At 39.6% G+C, this 19,628-nt stretch overlaps 2 protein-coding genes across 2 annotated transcripts; both read right to left on the reverse strand.

Moving 5' to 3' along the window:
* Nucleotides 1-583: 583 nt before the first annotated feature.
* LOC143571966 (small ribosomal subunit protein eS21y-like) lies at nucleotides 584-1,653 on the reverse strand. Its single transcript, XM_077057253.1, has 4 exons — nucleotides 1,637-1,653; nucleotides 1,021-1,100; nucleotides 801-933; nucleotides 584-667 (listed from the first exon to the last, which is right to left on the reverse strand). Exons 2-4 carry the CDS (start codon nucleotides 1,068-1,070, stop codon nucleotides 605-607), a joined length of 246 nt encoding a protein of 81 aa, XP_076913368.1. The 5' UTR covers nucleotides 1,071-1,100; nucleotides 1,637-1,653; the 3' UTR covers nucleotides 584-604.
* Nucleotides 1,654-4,811: 3,158 nt separating this feature from the next.
* On the reverse strand, nucleotides 4,812-8,989 carry LOC143571967 (putative methylesterase 12, chloroplastic). The gene is made up of 5 exons (XM_077057254.1): nucleotides 8,720-8,989; nucleotides 7,563-7,802; nucleotides 6,860-7,003; nucleotides 5,969-6,103; nucleotides 4,812-5,226 (listed from the first exon to the last, which is right to left on the reverse strand). The coding sequence occupies exons 1-5, from the start codon at nucleotides 8,987-8,989 to the stop codon at nucleotides 4,954-4,956; spliced, it is 1,062 nt and encodes a 353-aa protein (XP_076913369.1). The 3' UTR covers nucleotides 4,812-4,953.
* Nucleotides 8,990-19,628: the final 10,639 nt, after the last annotated feature.

Below are 19,628 nucleotides of genomic sequence, written 5' to 3' on the forward strand. Positions count from 1 at the left end.
TTGCCCAGGTATTGGCGGAACCGGTTCCACCGAGTCTGAGTCGGTTCCAGGTACAGTTTCAGAGGGAAACACAAGGCCTAGTCCATACCCGCGGGTAGGGTAGGGTCAGGTCCGGTACCGGATAGGAACCGCCAGTCAGGTCCGCAACCGGTTGTTTTGTGCACCTCTACCGTGTAGTTATATTTCAACAGTACAAACCAGTTTTCAAGTAACTGACTACTAACCAGTTGCCGGCAAGAAATGTACAACCAACCTCTGCAACTCTCCGTTTGGGTCAGTTTTTAACAAACCAATTTTCATTTAGATTTCAGTTCTGAAATCAATTTTTTATGTTCTCTACTTTAAACCAATAATTTTCTAGAAAATGAATCAACAGACTGGCTCTTAAAACAACACTACTAGCAAGAAGCTCAGCTTAAGACGAAGCCTATAAAATCTCAACAAAATATTGCAAAAACCATTCCAAACATTAACATCAACAACTGATGCAATATGTCTTTCCTTAGCAAAAGTAAAAACCACGTCTCACATAAAAAACAAGAAAAAGTTTAACATAGTCCCAAATCCAATAGACCTTCCGGTGAAAACAAACCCGACAAAGAAACTACTGTCGGATCTCAACCTTCTTCTTTTGCCACAGCCTATCAAGTGCACTGTCAGCATCTCCCTGCAAATATAATATTATTAGTCATATATCAGTTTCAAGCCATATGGTTTTATGATTATCAATGCAATAAACAAATAATCCATTCTTTCAATATAAATAAAAACTTGATAATTGTAAATACAAAATATATTACCTGGGCTCTCACAAAACCACAAAGAGCAAAGGTGGAATACCCACCGGTGTATCGACCGGATTCGTCCAAATGACCAACGTTAATTTGGACTGAAGCGTGATCCTTGGAAGTGATCAGTCTGTTAGTAGCAGAGCTGCAAAATAATAAAAGTCTAATGAGCAATTACACGCATGATTTATTATGCAAATTAAAATATATGAATGCTAAATATATAACATACCACTTCCTGGGAATATAGAGATCCATGTTTTGTCCCTCTTCGTTCTGCATATTTGCAAGGTCTTTGAACACCGGCTAAATCTACAGACAAAAAACAAGTTAAAATAAGAACAAAACAAACATTTCTATGCATCCTCAAGTTTTGTTACTAAATGCTCAAGTTCTTTATATCAATTTAACTTACAAGAGTTGATTTTCATATTTAAATTACAAAAGAAAATCATTTTAAAAGTCTGTTAACCAGAGATAATATTCAGCAACAATAGCCAAAAGTAAACTTGACACAATAATATGACTAATACAAATATTTCACATAATAATAAATAAAAAAGAATTAAGCTAAACCAATACAAATCATTAATTAGGCATAAATACATAATCGCAATAAAAATTTGACGCTAATCAAACTATCTCCACCATAGATACCAAACAGAGATCAGTGTTTCTAGATTTTAACTCATCGATTTGAAATTAAAACCTAAAGCAGGTCAATTGACGAAAGAATCGATAGTCAAACTCCAATTGAAACGATGCGAGTACTGATTCGCAGTGGTCAATTTCGAAATCAGCATAGAATTAATTGACAACTTCAAAGTAAATAGCAGTATACTACAGACCTGAGATGACGATGGCTGCGTTGAGATGAGGCTGCGAGGAGATGAAAACCCTAATTTGATGAGTTTATATAGTTGTATGCCAGCTAGGGGTAGTAGTAGTAGTATTATTATTATTATTATGGCCTTGGTCAGTTCGGCCCATAAACTATCTTTTTATTGGCAATGTGGCCTCTTTAGTTAAATCTTTTCAATTAAAAGTTAAATGTAATGGTTTTTGGATAGGAATGATAATAGGACAGGTTTGGACGCAATTTTAGTTTTATATCTCGTTGCAAGCCATGTTTCAGTATATGGGTATATACTCGGACCCATGCTCAACCTGGATCAAGTATGCACATAGGTATCGGGTATGTCGTTAGCTTGTGAAATATTAATCATTTGATTTTTCGAATGCGTTTCTTACTATTTAAATTTATAGCTAATTTTACTATCCAAGAAAATTAAACTATGAGTGAGCTGCGGTTTTCGTCTATGTGGGTTGTCTAAATCTGCGGTTTTACTTCAATAGTTTCAAATTTGTGATTTTTGTCTCCGCGGTTTCATTTCACTTGAAATTAAATCTGACCTCACTAACCCCGTTAAGTCTGGTCGTTAAACCCATCATAGTGCCCTTCACATGAGGGGCCGTTTTGTTCTTTTTTCCCAAATACACCCTAGCTCCTCACGTGAGGGGGGCTTGCGAATTTGTAGAGAGAAAAGACAAAATTGCCCCTCACGTGAAGGGCACTCTGATTGGTTTAATAATCAAACTTAACGGAGATAGTGGGTTCAGGTTTAATTGCAAGTGAAATGAAACCACATGGACGAAAATCATAAATTTGAAACTATTTGACTAAAACAGCAAATTTAGACAAACCACGGGGACAAAAGTCGTACTTTACTGGGTGTTTGGGATTCCTTATTTTATCTCCTTATAACTTTTCATTAAGTTAATAAGTTACAATATTGTAACTTATAAAATTTTTCCTATCAGAATATAATCAATCCCAAATACCTTGCTACTTTTCAAAAAGTTAATAAGTTATAAGTTCCCAAACACCCCCTAAAGAATCTTAAGTTAGTTGAGTATTCTATTTTCCATGAGCAAAATAAAATAAAATAAAATGTTTATAGTGAGTTAAAAAGGTATGCACGTTTGGGGTTATCAGGTTAAACATCACCTAATGCAATATTCATAAAAAATGTAAAATTAATCTTTTGTCCATTTCCATACTCAAATACTCGTTCATACTGTTTCGATTTATTTAGAGTTTCCGATATATCTTTCAAATTTGAGTTCGTTTATGATTTAAAGGGCCTATTATATTTATAAACTTGGTGGGCTTGAAATTTAAAGGGCCTCAAGCAAATGAATTTAGTCATATTATGTTTGAGCCACTCAGCCACCTTAATAATCATAACTAGGTTCTTACATGCTCTTTGCTACATGTGACTATGTGAGCTTAGTGTTTGGCGTTTTGATTGCTTATGGTGGTGTTGATTTATCAAAATGTATGCATGTGGTGACCTTGAATTCGATGTTCGCCTCAAAAAATGAACAACAAAACAAATGTAGGTGGCACGAAAAAGCAGATGGCCGGAGGCAAGAGTTTTGAAGTGTTATTCTTGAAACGTTTCACCTACGAGATGCAAACGAAGAAGAAACAAGGCACGCAAGCACACACATTTGATTCCCCTAAAGAGTTAACTAATCATAGGATGCATATGAATGCATCATCACAAAGCTTAGTAATATGTAAACACAATGGAAATTTGATGTTGGTGGGATATACTGAGTACGATGAATGATGATGTTTGATGTTATTGTACCAAAGACAAACAAAAAAATGCAATTGATGAACACAAAAGCAACTTCACATTTAATAGGTCTTGATGCTATGAAAAGATTTCAAATTTATCTTCTTTTTTTGAACGGCAAATTTTATAGAAAAAAGCTAACGGGAAACTAGCAAAAACCCCAAGACAAACAGCCAACTAAACAACAAGAAATACTAAAACCATAATAAACCCCTAAGATACTAAGAAGGAAATACCTGAACAACTATCAAAGTAAAGTGACCTTGTTAACCAACCCCGTCTTGCAAACAAGATCTTCCATGCCCTCAAAATTCATCCCCAAGTCTCGAGCCAACCTAATGGTAGCCTCAACCTCCTTTGTGCTGTCACTTGCCGTATGATAATACATAACAACACCCTGGAAATTATCAAACCCTTCCTCACTTAATACATCATCCCGGAGATGTTCTTCAACCATACAGTTATCAATAATCTCCTCCACCTTCATAGGATCCGGCTGATTAATTTTGACTTTTTGTGCCACTAGTTTATTATGCTTAACACTCAAATTGAAGTCCATTAATGAAAAAGATGGACCCACCTTACTATTATTAGCACCGCTCACATTACCACTCGTACCCGAATTATTAACCTTGCTTGGAACCATAACCAATTTATCGTTGCCACTTTTCCTCAACAATCTACTACCTGTAGTATTACCATGAGCATCAGAATCAACGTTTTTTGACACCGGGACATGCTTAGGAGGGTCATTAGTGGTACCCTTTCCTTTGCATTTCTTCCTAATGACATGGGTAAAACCGTCAAGTTTATCACCATATGAAGATTCAACAATGAGTAAGAGTTTTTATAGGATGTTCTTTTGCAGCCTTCTCTGCGATCTCTTCCTTAGTACGAGGCCTTTTATTACAAAGATTAAATGAATGTCCAAACACAACAATGAGAAGTGAGAACATGGAGTTGGTTTCCATTGGTAGGAAACCTTCAACACACCAATACGAGCATTACAATTTGAACCAACCGGGTATTCCACATCAACTTCATCTGGTAAGTTAGATGCAGCTTTTGCTTCAACCAACATACGGGCATACCCCATTTTACAACTTACCAACTTCACGAGCTTGAGTAATTTTATCCAACAACCGAGGAGCACCAACACCACTAAAGACTTTGCTCATACCCCCTTTCGTCCATAATTCCATAGGAACATTATGAACGATAACCCATAAATGTATAGCAGATGGCTCAACTTTCTCAAGACAATCATTTCAATAAGTTTGATGAAGCAACTATTATATTTAATTGCTTTATTTCATATTTCAGTTAAAAAAAATGTTAAATACATTTCATATTTCAATCTCTCTTGGTGAATAAAAAGACATGCCAATTTCATTTTAACCTGCAACTATGAACAGCTTACAGCTCTCTAACCATCTCATAATAAATATATAATGTATATAAAAAATAAAAATAAAATATTTAATCTTCTACACGTGCAAACTAAAAAGTAGTCCATTTCGCTATGTGATTTGAGCAATCTCGACCAAAAGTTTATGCAACGCTTGTGGTTTAGAGAAAAACGGGCAATGATCACTACCTTTGATCTTGAAAACACCTTCAGGTGGATTCTCTCTCACGAGCTTTTCTTGAATATCCGGTGAAAGTGCGTGATCTTCTAGAGTTTGGATGTAGAACCTACGGCCCGCTCCATAATTTTCTTTGGATAGTGAGAGGTTTTGCATCATGGGCCCGAGTGGAACAGGCCGCATGGAAACCATAGCTAGAGCAATATCCTGCAATAAGTCAACCGCATGCCTTGATAAAGTCAACATTTTGTATGATGGTAGTTGCTGACATGAAAGGTTGTTCAAAAAGCTCATGACTCGCTCGAAAAAAACTCGTTTTTAAACGAGCCGAGCTCGAGCAAAGGTCGAGGACTCGGCACCTAGATACGATTTTTTGCAACCATGATAACAACAACATATAAAGATAATGAAAACAAACAAAAATAAAACATATATTATTACAAATTCTCTAGTTTACAACTTCTGTATTATGTGTATGTTATAAAAACTCTTTTGTCTTTTATATATCAAAATCTGTAACAATAATTACAAAAATAAATAAATAAATAAATTAACGAGCTGGCTCGAGCTTTTTACGAGCCAAGCCAGCTCGTTTAACTTCGAGCTTGAGCCCAACCTCGCTCGGCTCGCTTACAGCGGGACAACTAACGGGCCCTACATGTTGCGTGCAGGCAGAAAGTAAAGGTAACAATTTTGACTTATTCACTCATGAATGGGCCAATATGGATGATCTTTTATCACTTTGAAAAAGAATAAAAAAGGAAACGGATCTAACGGGTCGAAAGTGTCACAATAACAGATGCTATGCACAAAACCTCCTACATTATTCTTTTTCCAAAACATATATTATGAGTTTTGTTCTCATATTTAAGGCATTAGTTATCAATAAACATTTTTTTCAAAACATATAAAATATTTAAAATTCGTGCAGAAAATCATATAAAATCACCTTTGCAGGAGACTGATTGAAATATAATCCACGCATTTGATGCTTCTCGAACATGAATCCAGTGGCGGGATTATCTTTCCCATTTCCATGTATTAAAAACTTTGATTCCTTTATAAAGAATTCTGCAGACCCGAGCTGGGAAATAAAAACTCGTGTTAAGAATACGTAGATTTGACTTTTTCAGGGTCAAACAAACTACTTTTCATCTTCAAAAATCATATTCCTCTTCTAATATTAAGCAAAGATTAAAATAATGAATAAATAATGCACTTAACATGAATCACATCAACCCATAATTAAATATAACCTTAATTTAGCTCATAAACTTTTATATCCTAATACATTTTAATTATATTGTAATATATTAATCTCTATTTTCTCTGTAAAAATAATATGATTCTTACAAGTTTCGGCCCAATTACTTATGGATCGGTCTATTTGGGATATGTTTTTATCTAAAACGGGTCAAATGAGTCAAGTCACAATTTTAGCTAAAATGGAAACGGGTCAAACATCTTATATAATGAACAAAACAGACAAAGTGCACTTTAAATCATTTTATTCCAAAACTTTAGATTATAATTGTATTAATATATTTCTTTTCTATCGTATTTAATAAGTGATATATTAGCTATTCACAAAAGAAAAAAAATCTTATATAGTGGACAAAACAAATGTATGCAATTCAACCCAACCCGGTCAACCCGACTAGTTTTGGCATGTACCAAAAAAGATGACCTGATTCAACCCAAACCCGTCACCTGACCCGAGCCCGCCCATCTCACCACCTCCGACAAAAAGATGTCTAATCAATTCATGTCTTATTTGCGCCCAGAAAGTAGTATATTTGACCTGTAAAAGTCAACGTGTTGACTCATCAATTACACATACCTGTTCAGCAAACACATCAAAGGGCTTTTGCCCGTCAGAAACCATAGTACCGCATAAGAATACGGCTTTCGAAATATTTTTTTGAAATTGCTCCATTGCATAAGAAACGCAAGCACCGCCACTACTGTGTCCTACTAAGATCACCTAAAAGAATAACACATAAATAATAAAAATTTTAAAAGAAAAACATACCTAGTAAAATACTAAAATCACAGCCATAGCGATGCTACTGGCAGGGTTTGGAATAATAATAATAATAATAATAATAATAATAATAGAAATAGAAAAAGAAAAAACGACGTATTATAAAAATAAAAAATAATAATAATATACCAAAAAACAATCTTGTGATGATGGTAGGGCTGTTCAACAAGTTCACAGCTCGCTCAAAAGCGCTCGCATGTAAACAAGCCGGGCCGAATCTGTTGTAGATGAGTCGAGCCCGAGCCAAGGTTGGCTCAGCTCGTGGCTTGCTCAATTGGCGCGTTTAAATATTAATGAGCTGGCTCGACAAAGCCACGAGCTGGCTAGATCTTTTTACGAGCCAGAGTCGAGCTCGACTTTTCAGCTCATTAAATAAACGAACCAAGTTGAGGGGGCTCGTTTAAGTTCAAGCTCGAGCCCGAGCCCAACCTAGCTTGGATCGTTTACAGCCCTAGATGATGGTGAAGGTGAACGCATAATCTTTTTACTTTTTATTTACCTTATCATCTTCCGGCAGGTTTTGCAAATAATCAGTTAGCGGTTTTGAATATTCCTCAAGTGTAGTGACACTGTTTGTGTCTTTCAAATCGATACCCGAGCCTGTAAGATCTAAGGCCGTGGGATTCAAACCCGACTCCTCTAATAGAGCAATAGTTTTGTACCAACACCATGCCCCGAACCCTTCTCCGTGTATTAAAACAATATTCTTGGTTTCAAGATTTTCTAAGAATTCTGGTGACTGAAAATAAATATATTATAAAAGAATGTTAGAGTTGAAGAACAATAAACTGATAACACCCTTAACAATAACATTAACCATTCTTTTATTAATGGTTATGCGAAAATGAATAATCGGAATGAGATAATATGTAATAAAGTTACAAAAGGGTGTTTTAGTTGTTTGGAGTTGCAATAAGCAAATAACAAGAAACTAATAATAATCTTAAATCTTAATATATCCCATATCCGGGCAGTGGACAGTAATATGTTAAATTAAATGAAGTCATGAACTTATTACATCTAAAGTTTCATTACTATCTTGAAAACAAATCATCTACCAAATATATCAAAAATGGTCAGACAAGCCGTAAGACTGATGAAAAATGGTCAAACGGGCTGTATACCTAGCGGAAAATGGTCAAACAAGCCATGTAATTGGTGAAATATGGTCATGTGACTGGTGAAAAATGATCAAACGACCCGTGTGACTGGTGAGAATTGGTTAAACGGGCCATACAACTGTTGAAAATGGTCAAACAGGCCGTGTGACTGGCATCAAATGGTCAAACAGACCGTATGACGAGCAAAAAATGGTCATGGTGAGTATGATTTGAACAAACACCTCCTCATATGGCCCATATTAACAACATGGGCCATATGAATGCCATACGACCCGTATGACTAATTTCAGTCTGTTATACAACCCTGCACGACCAATTTCAGTCCGCTATAAGATCCGTATGAGCCATCAATGATATGTTAACTAGATATTTTTCCCTGCATAAATTAAGAGCATACCAAAATAGCCTACTCTACAAAAGGCTATATGATTATCAAGATCCTACTCGATAAAACTAAAAAAAAAATCCCCTTTTGGCCATTCACACTTTTCCCCAATATAAATAACCAAAGCCACCAAATAAAGCAAAAAAAAACATCAACCTGTTTGGCAGTATTATTATTCACCGGCGGATCAGAGGCAGTACTATTCCGGCGGCGAGAACTAGTGGACCCAATCCGACGAGACATAGAACCCTCAAACCGTTGAGAAGCTTGATGGTGTTGAATCGCAAGAGACAAAGCTTGAATATGCAACAACTCCTCATCCGTTTGCAACTTCCGGCTCGACCGGTTCCCACCAGTAAATCTCCGGCTGCTTCTTTTGGACCCATCAGGGTTGGATTTGCAGCTGAACCGATTACCCATTTGGAACTGAAGGTGGGTGGATCGGAGGGTATGAATTAGGGGATTTGAGTTGAGGACATAAATTAGGTGAATGAAGAAACGTGGATAGAGTTACTAGTAGACGACGATCAACTTTCCTCGGGTACGAGTATCCTATATCACCGATGGTTTTTCGGAGTATGAATTCTTTCACCTGCAAAACGAGCAGCACCGTGAACTTAACCCTCAGAAAGGGACAGAGGGGTCCTCTTTGGGGTAACCCTCCGGTGTGAGAATAAGATATCGTAGGAGAAGATAATAATAATCTGAAAGTGAGTCAGGACTTAGAGTGTATTTTCTTGCTTACCTCCCCTTGTGGAGGTGGTGTGGTATTTATAGTGTTAGGGTTTCCAATGATTGGGCTCAGACCCAATTAGGGCCTTTTTGGCCTCCTCCTATTGCTTCGCGCCACGTGTCCTTAGGACACCTGGTGCTTTTTCATTGATTATTCTCTGACCAAGGTATTTCACCTGACCCATGTGCAATCACGTGGTAGCACATGGGTTTTGCTGAGTTGTCCACCCTTTATTGGCAGCTGTCAACATCAGCATATTTGTAGGTTCCTGGCGGATCGTACACGGGATGTCGCTAACAACGCAGGTGCGGAATCCCTGCGTCGGTAGATACGAGTGTAGAGTATGTAGAGATCGAACACACAATCAATAAACCAAACACATTATATTGATAACAAACACGTGACCCGAGGTCACTATTACAGACAATGACACGTAACACACGAAGTGAACAGCTGAAACGAAAACCCTAAACGACCAACACTAACTGTTTCGGCTGAAACAGTATATAAACATGACAACTTTGCCATAGGCGAAGTTGTCAATAACTTCGCTGATTCAACAAGTTCGCCAGAGCGAACTTGTTGACAACTTCGCGTGTTACAAATATAAACATAATCAAAACATAATTGCATTACAGACTCGATTACAAATGCTAGACTATGAACTACTGACACACATGTACCAACAGACTCCCCCTTGGCAGTAGCTTCATATCTTGATCTTCAAATCTTGAGTCTTGTAATCTTGCATCTCTACGCATGCGCCCCTTCTCTAACACATACCGACACCACCCGTTGATATTTCCTAGTTGATCCTTCCAAGCAGGAATGTAGAAGATCTTCTTCTCGTTGAGCACTTTCAGATCAGCCTGCGATAGATTAACAAGATGCATCGGGTCGTAAACCCGAAGTACTTCTTGTTCATCCTCATCTTCCATTACCGCCTCAGCTGTCTCACAATCCACGTACCACCATTTTAGATCTTTGAGCACGTCCTTGGGCATGAACTTCATCGGTACTTCTTTAAGGCACCGGATCGGTTTGTATTTCATGACCATCCAAGGTTTTCCATCAACTCTCAGACCTCTATCCTTGTCTTCGACAAGTTTCCCCTTTTGTGGTTTCAGTAGCTCAAACTTTTTCTCTTTAACGCACTCTTTCCACACGATCTTCGCAATGATTCTAGCCATGTTGTCTTCACTTCTGTTTATCAATCCCAATCTGGCTAAATCTTTTACTTCACATTCTGGCAGTGTGTTTAGAGATCTCAACTTTCTCTGGAAGTACTGAATGCCATCGTATCTCTTGATCACGAAGAGCCGCAGCTGCTCGTCGTATAACCAGCAGATAATACCTTTCTTGGCTTCCGCGTATCCCTTAATATTGTAACTTTTTCTGAACATCTTAGGGACCGCCGGCTTCTTCGTCTTTACGAACCAGTGGGCACAACCCTCCTTCCATTTCGGTTGTTCCTCCCACTCAGCATCTTCCTCCGCGTTCTCATCACCCAACTCTGGTCTCTCAACCTCCGGAATCTCGTGTTCCACGGAGTCATCAACAATCTCCCCTTCCTCTAACACGTTTTCAACCGTAATCTGCTCTCCAATCCTCTCGATCTCATCAACTGGCAGCACATCATCTTCAATCATAAACTCATCATCCTCCTCATCCAACTCTTTCAATGCGTCAATTACATCTTCAACATCAGCATCATCATCAACCGCTACCACGTTGTCACCAGCTGCATTTGTAGACTCCCCCTCAGCTGTGGAAGCCCCAAGAGCCTGAGAGGTTCTTGGCAGCTCACCACCTGCACCTTCCGGTGCATTGGGATCATCGTCATGATCTTCTCTCCGTTTCGTCCTCAACTCATCTCCCCTACAAGTCTTCTCCCCCTGAGATGCCAAGAATGCCTTGAAGGCATCTATTACTTTTCCGTGTTCAACCAGGAGGGCTGCTTGTAGTCGATTGGATTCCACTAGGCTTTGAATGGTCTTTGTCTGATCAGCAACAATCCGCTCTAGTGATGTAATCCTCTCGGAATCTGAAGTAGGCGTTGGAGTTGGCGGGACATCAGCAGCAGAAGTGACCGCAGGTGGTACACTTGGTAACCCTGCAGTAGTAGTGACGGTCGACTCCACAAATCGTGCAACTACCACCGGTGGATTAAGCGGTTGGGGTGGTAGAGACACAATTGCTGGGGCCGACGTCTCGACAGCAGTAACCTGTGCTGTGGAAGGAATAAGAGACATACCAGACAAGGCAGGTGGAGCAAAACGTACCAGCCTCGAAGATTCTCCAGCTCCGGAACCCATACCTGTCCGTTCTCTTCGTGAACGTCTGAGCACAATCTGCACTGCCTCCTCTTCATCAACTTCGTCCTCATCCTCGTCTACAGTTCTCGGCCTCTTTCCCGTAGTTCTCTCCCGAGACACCATAAGTCGTCTCGCTTCAGCAAACGTTTCGTCTAGATCGGAGTCAGCTACCGAAGTAACTGCTCTAGTAACATCCATAAACTGAGGACCCGAGACATCCATATCAAACAAACCATGTCCGCCAAAGGCAGCATCAAGATCAACGTCTTCAGCAGTAGACACAGCAGGAGATACCGCAGCTGGCACAGCAGCAGAGGCAACAGTAGATACAACAGGCGCAGCTGATACAGCATGTGGTGCTGCCGCCTGATGTGGTTGCGGGTCTCTGAACTCGTCCCCTCCTGCAGGAACATACTCCGGATTGATGAGATACCCGAATAATGGAGTATGCCTGGGACGCAGCTCAGGCTTGCTACGAGTGCTCGAAGTGCGGCACTGAGCAAAGATACGTTTCGTCACGCATTCGACATATCTAATCGGGCGTCTCTGCGGTAGCGACGGAGCGACATGATTCAAAATCATCTGTAAGAAACGAGGATACATAGTGAATCGCTCGCGCGCCACAGCCCTTCTCTGACGATCGATCTCGTAGAATATCAGCTGACTAAAAGAATATCGGCGGTTGTAAGTCAGCGCTATCATGGCTGACTGCATCGTCGCGCCCATCCCATCTGTTCCTGCCTTCCTGCCGGACATGCATACAATCAATACATGCATCAGGAAGCGCCATTGATCCAGCAAAAACCCTTTCCTCCTCTGCGAGTCCCCCAGCGGACCCGAATAACCCATCCTCAAATAAGCTCCATCACGGAAAGGAGCTACGAACTCCGTTGGGTCATCTCTTGTTTCTTCACCGAACTGCAGAGCCAACCGTATATCTTCCGAGGAAAACTGTATGTCATGACCATTTACGGTTGCTCGCATCACCGGAGGCTCAGGCCTGCAATCATAGTACACTGTCTACCAAAAGTCTTCAATGTTAGGCAGAGAAATGGGCAGTGTATTTGTGATCGCATGAAAGACTCTTGATCGCTGGAGAAATGTGATTATCTCCCTGTAGTCTTCTACGCCTCTTGCGTCTGGATCTAAAATGATATACTGGTTATGGGCCGGAAAGAATTGTCGTTGATCATCACCGTCATCACCACCAGCACCGCCAACAGCAGCCATATCTGTACAAAACAAAACAAGTTAGACAATGTGTAAGCAACTCACAAGTTCGCTAGGTACCACGAGCGAAGTTGTGATTAAACCTGTACAGGCGAACTTAAAGGTGAGGCGAAGTTGGGAACAACTTCGCTTCATCTGTAAGTTCGTCTAAAAACTGTTAAGTGAATTGGTATAGGCGAAGTTGATGATAACTTCGCCTTGGCACAACATCGCCTCAGGCGAACTTGAGTTCAAGGCGAAGTTACGGATAACTTCGCCACAGGCGAAATTAAGCTTCAGACGAAGTTGCGGATAACTTCGCCTAAACCATAACTTCGCCTGAATCTGAAACGGCGACAGTTCAGATTCATAAGGCAATGATCCGATGTTTTCGGACCGATTTGACGATCCAGTTGAAGAGAACAGCTTATATTAATGGTTTTGAGACGTAAAGGTCGTCCATGAACACGTAATACACGGTTGAAAAACTAGGTTTTGAAGGTTCGACGACCCGAGGTCTCGAACCGGGTAAAACTATAACGAACGAGTATGTTTGGGAATGATATTGACAACACATACCGTCAATGAACACAAGAAACTGGAAACAAAGATCGAAATCGGAATGTAAACAAGATCGCCGGATTATTTGAGATGTTATGTTCGCCGGAAATTTTTGATAAATGGTACTGTTCCAGATTTAAAAGTCCTTATATAGGGCGGAGTTTGTTCAGGCGAAGTTACGCTTAACTTCGCCTAGGCGAAGTTAAGCACAACTTCGCCGAATTCAACAACTTCGCCCGTACTTTCAAAATCAACCCTTTAAGTTTGAAAAATCTTGCACTTAACATTAGAAGCTTCCAAAAAGAGTTAAACAAAAATGATCATGTCCAAGTAACCAGTTATACAATAATACAACTACAAAAACTTATAAAAATTTAACGAAATAAGGGATCAAATTTCAGTCTAGTCAGGGACCACTACGTATTTAGAAAAGATCCTAACAGGAATCATACTAACTACGTGACTGTCACTTGGATCCGTGTTTAGCTGTATTATGACATAGAGAAACAGGTTGTAGGCATGTAAATAACTTAAATGGTTTTCATCGTTTCTGTGATACGGATTAAGGTTCAGTTGAGCTCAAAATTTTAAGTAGACAACAACTCAACGATAATGAAGCCTTCTATCTATTCTCAAAGCGTATTTGGCTATACCCAAGTCACCCCGAATTGACTTCGACCCATAGTGTCTGATTAACTTGTAGATACTCGTTGTCTGCTTCCCGTTCTTTTCTTACTCCAGAATTGAGAAGTCTTGATTGTTACTATGTCTCATAAGTACTAAAAAAATATACATGTATAATAATTTTTTTTTTTTTTTTTTTTTTTTAAACCAAACATTCTTATTGACTTCGGAGTACTAAACCACTGCAAGTCCCGAATCTGGATCACTGCAGTGTCTTGAAATGCTTTCTTTACGGGAATCAGAACACTCACGGGCTCGTGTATGACTGGGTAGTCGCTTTTCTGCCTATCATTCGGAAAGATATGTATGAAGACATTCAACACTTTTAAGGAGTTTCCACGTAAATTCGAGTAGTTTAAGTTAGTATCACATACACTATTACGCACCATAAAAATTACCATGACATACAATGACTGTTCTAAAGCCTTTTAAGCCTAATAACTTCACTAGTTAAGCACACACAATCAGTATATATATCATTTTCCAAGGTTGGATCAATTTTCTGTTAAACACAGCAAAGAACTTCTTACGAAGTATTAGACTTGAAAAGTAATTTCATTTCCCAATAAAATTTTGATTTCAATCGCCCCGATCACGTCAAAGTCGTCAGGTAAACGGCAATCCTGAAGATCCAATGGATCAACTGGACCGACCACATACAAGTATGTGTCCTTCTTACTAAGAATGACCGACTAATTTTCAGCAACTGAAGAACACACGTCATAACTGCCCCGGTCACTTTCAGTCTTCCGGTTAATGGCTAACCTCATTCTCTAAGTCGAAACGAGGACCAAAACATATCCGAGGATATGTCCATCAAACTGAGGTAACCGACTAATTTTAAGCAATAATGACACAAATTTTTTTTTTTTTTTTTTTTTTTTTTTTAAATAAACACAAAGGCATGGTTACTCGGGATTGATCATCCCGTTCAGCTCAATTAGGTTTTGAAATCTGGATTTATCAAACACTTTTGTAAACAAGTCAGCAAAATTTTCAAGTGTATCAACTTTTTCGATCTTGATCAGTTTCTTCTCAGCACAATCCCGTATGAAGTGATGACGAATGTCAATATGCTTAGTTTTATTGTGCTTCACGGGATTGTTAATTACTGAGATGGCGGCAGTGTTATCAATTAAAATAGGAGTGAGTAAGAAATTCAGACCATAGTCGCGTAATTGTTGCTGAATCCACAAAACCTGAGAGCAGCAGTTGGATGCTGCCATGTATTCAGCTTCGCATGTTGAAATTGCAACTGATGTCTGTTTCTTGCACTGCCAGGAAACTAATCTTCCTCCAAGAAACTGACAGCCTCCTGTTGTTGACTTCCGACTCTGATTGCATCCCCCATAATCAGAATCTGTATATGCCACCAGTTCAACGTCTCCTCCCTTTGGGTACCACAACCCTAGTTTCGGCTTGCCTCTGAGATACCGCAAAATCCTCTTCACACCTTTCATGTGAGATTCCTTTGGGTTTGCCTGAAAACGAGCACAAAGACAAACAGCAAACATTATATCAGGCCTAGAAGCAGTTAAATACATTAAAGAACCTATTATCGCCCGATACAGAGTTGGGTCCACATCTGCGTCACCATCTGATTCAGCACCCAATTTGTGATTGACGCAGATTGGAGTATCATATGGAGAACTGTCCTCCATCTTGAATCTTTTCAGCACATCATGAACGTACTTCGTTTGATGAATGAACATCCCGTCCTTCTTCTGATCAACCTGCAATCCTAGAAAGAAAGTTAGTTCACCCATAGCACTCATCTCGAATCGTTTCTTCATGACAGCCTCAAAATCCTGACACATGGATACTCTTGATGCAGCAAAAATGATATCATCCACGTAGACTTGAACCAGTAGGAAGTCACATCCTTCTCTCTTCACAAACAACGTACTGTCAATCAATCCCCTTTCAAAACCATTTTCCAGCAAGTAGTCTGATAACGTTGAATACCAGGCACGAGGTGCCTGATGTAACCCATATAACGCCTTGCTCAACCTGTATACGTGATCAGGAAAGTCTGGGTCAGGAAAACCCGGAGGTTGCTCAACATACACAACCTCATCAACTTTCCTGTTTAGAAACGCGCTCTTCACATCCAACTGAAATACCTTCATCTTTTTAAATGCAGCAAACGCCAAAAACAATCGAATCGCTTCTAACCGGGCGACAGGGGCGAACACCTCATTGTAATCAATACCCTCTTGCTGATTAAAACCTTTAACAACCAGCCTCGCCTTATTTCTTACGATAATCCCCTTATCATCTCTCTTACACTTGAACACCCATTTTGTGCCTATAGCATGCACATTCTTTGGTTTTTCAACCAAAGTCCAAACTTCCATTTTCTTGAACTGAGCCAACTCTTCTTGCATGGCTTCGACCCACGAGCTGTCCTTTAAAGCCATTTGATAGTTCTTTGGTTCAATTTGGCTTATAAAGCAGGAGTACAAACATTCGTTCATTATACCCGTTTCTTTAATGCTTGTATAAACACATGTGTGCTCATTCAAGCTACTTCTGGTTTGAACACTGGAGGACACATCACCTATAATATTCTCCAATGGGTGATCTTTGTGAATTCTCGTGGTCGGAACAGCACCGACATGCAAATTATCTTCCAAATTTGAAGAGATCTCATCTATGGTTGTTTCTGGCTAAGAGTGAAAAGGATTAATAAACTCTTCTTCAGTTGAGGCCGCAGGGGTATCGATAGGGTTTGATGTGGAAGGTTGAGATTTCTCAAACATCTGATGTTGCAATAGATTCTCTTCCTCATCAAGTATCATCTTCGTCACAGCTCTTTCGTCTTCTTCAGAAATTTCCAAATCAGGTACGTTAAACGACTTAAAAAGTTTAACATAGTCGAAAAGCTCAGCAGGTCCATTGCTTGGTTTTGGCGGTTGGTAACTAGTAATGTCGGTGTTACAAACCACCTCCACCTTGCAAGTCGACGTATTGAAGACCCGTTTGTTGGGAGTCCCAACAACATAACCGACTAGGATTCCCTCATCGGCTACTTCACCAAATTTCGAATTAGTCTTCAAAATCGAACAAGGAGACCCAAATGGTTCAAGACCGCACAAGTTGGGCTTCCTTCCGTGCATAAGCTCGTAACAAGTTTTTCCAAGTCTCTTAACGGTTAACACCCTATTCAGAACATAGCAGGCTGTAGCAACTGCTTCAGCCCAGAACATCACAGGAAGCTTCGAGTCTGCCAGCATAGTTCTGGCTCCTTCAATTAACGTTCGGTTCTTCCTTTCAGCCACTCCATTCTGTTGTGGAGTATACGGAGCGCTGTATTGATGTTCAATTCCCTTCTGAAGACAGAAGATTTCCATTTCAAAGTTCTTGAACTCTGTCCCATTGTCGCTTCTGATGTATTTAACTGATTTACTCATGACGTTCTCAACTTTTGTAATTAGATTCTTCACCATCTGAGTTGTCTCGTCTTTTGTTTTCAGAAAATATACCCACGAGTATCGCGAGTAGTCATCAGTTATCACCAAGCAGTAAGAAGTACCACCTAGACTTTTTACATTCACTGGAGCGAAGAGATCCATATGAAGTAGTTCTAGAGTACCGGCAATAGAATTAATCTTCTTGGTGAGATGGGATTTCTTGTGTTGCTTTCCCTTCTTGCATGCTATACATTTGTCTTCAAAGTTAAAACTTTTTAAGGGAACGCCCATCACAAGCCCATTCTTGACAATGAAGTTCATCTTCCGAAGATGAATATGTCCCATTCTCCTGTGCCATAATTCTGATTCTGATTCGCTTGCTTTTGTCATTAAACAGGATTCTCCAGTGGCCATTTCAGTAGACCTCATATCCATCACATATGTATTCGTTTCACGTGGAGCTTTCATTACTATCCATTCGTCTGGTATTTGAAAACCAGGTTTCAATACGATCGCTTCATTCTTCGTGAAATGGACAGTGTAATCTTTATCACAAATCTGCGACACACTCAGCAGATTGTGCTTTAATTCCTCCACAAAGTTTACATTCTCAAGTGTCATTCTCCCATTCGACACAGTTCCTCTACCGGTAATCCTTCCTCCGCTCTCACCAGCAAAACTAACTCTTGCTCCCTGAACAGGTTTTAAGTCTTGCAACAAGTGTTTGTTGCCTGTCATGTGCCGGGAACAGCCGCTATCTACAATCCAAAGATTGTTGGCAGCCCTGTTCAACTGTTCATGCACAATAAAACAAAGAGTTAGAATCTTGGGACCCAAGACCAATTGGTCTTGGATCGATACGTCCCGTACCCTGGCTTTCTCAAGTTAGCATCAGGATAATTTCTGTAAGTCCTGTTAGGGAATCTCCTTGCAGATTGAGTGTTATGCCTTCCAAACCTATGAGAGTTGAAAGTATTATATCTTGTGGTTTGGTTGAAAAACTGAGGTTTGTTTTTATAAAAACTTGAATTAGTTACATTTTTGCACTTTGAAAAGTTTTCATTTTTAGCAGTAACAAAATGACGCTTATCCTCAGTTGTATTTGGCCTCACACCTCTAAATCTCGGCTTCAGAGGGCAGTCTGCAACTAAATGCCCTAATTTGTTACATCTAAAGCAACACCGACTCTCCATTTTCTTGTCAAATGTTGGTTTGGATGTAGAGGCAGTGTTACCATCCGTATGTCTCACATAAGGTGGGACGTACGGATTGAGTGGAGAACTCTTTTTAGAAATTTTATTTTTATCTCCACTGTTGGGTAACCCTACTTTCTCTTTTGTCTGACCAGATTCGGACAACTTATCCGAATCCGATGAGACTGGACTCGAAACAGAAATATTCACACTAGAAACAGGCGAACTCGTTTCGCCACAGCTAACACTTGGTTCTACCCTTGTAATCTTGATTGGAGTTGTCTGAGTAACCTCGAAATCAACAGATTTTTGAACACTCGGATTATAGGTATAGTTGTGGTTAAAGGGTGGTGGAACTTCGTGATATCCGATTCCTCCCCTCTTTGCAGAGGTACCTTGATCACTCACGAGGTGATCAAGGATGGCCGAGGAATTCCTGAACTGCTCAAGTTTGCGGTTCAGTTCCACCACCTTCACCTGGTGGTCAGCAATCTGTTTATCCCGATCAGCAATCAATTTAGTTTTTTCTTCTAAAACTTCATAACTAAGATCAATTATTTCAATTTTCTCAGCAAGTTTAGTTTTTAAGCTTTGAATGTCTTTTTCACATGCTTTTATTTTAACTTTATAACTGTTTTCTCTTGATTTAGTAAAATGGTGATCTTCTTTAATAGTTTTAAAATCAGCATCTAAACGGACGTACTGATCAGTTATCGTAGTGAGTTGCTCAGACAAATTCTCACAACTAGTACAAATATTCTTAGTACTTACCTCGGAGCGATTATCCTTGTCATCTGCCATGAAAGCGGTTTCTTCTTCATTAGCTTTCTCATTTCCATCAACCTTCTTACATTCTTCAACTTCAGACTCAGCCATGTTCGCTTGCTCACCAGAACCACTTGAATGCAGGTTCCAGTTGTACTCACCTGCTTCTCTAGTCAACATGGCGTT

This window comes from Bidens hawaiensis, unplaced genomic scaffold, assembly GCF_021521415.1.
Source record: "Bidens hawaiensis isolate Kalapana, Puna unplaced genomic scaffold, B.hawaiensis_p1.1 tig00025638_1, whole genome shotgun sequence".
Classification (NCBI taxonomy): Eukaryota; Viridiplantae; Streptophyta; class Magnoliopsida; order Asterales; family Asteraceae; genus Bidens; species Bidens hawaiensis.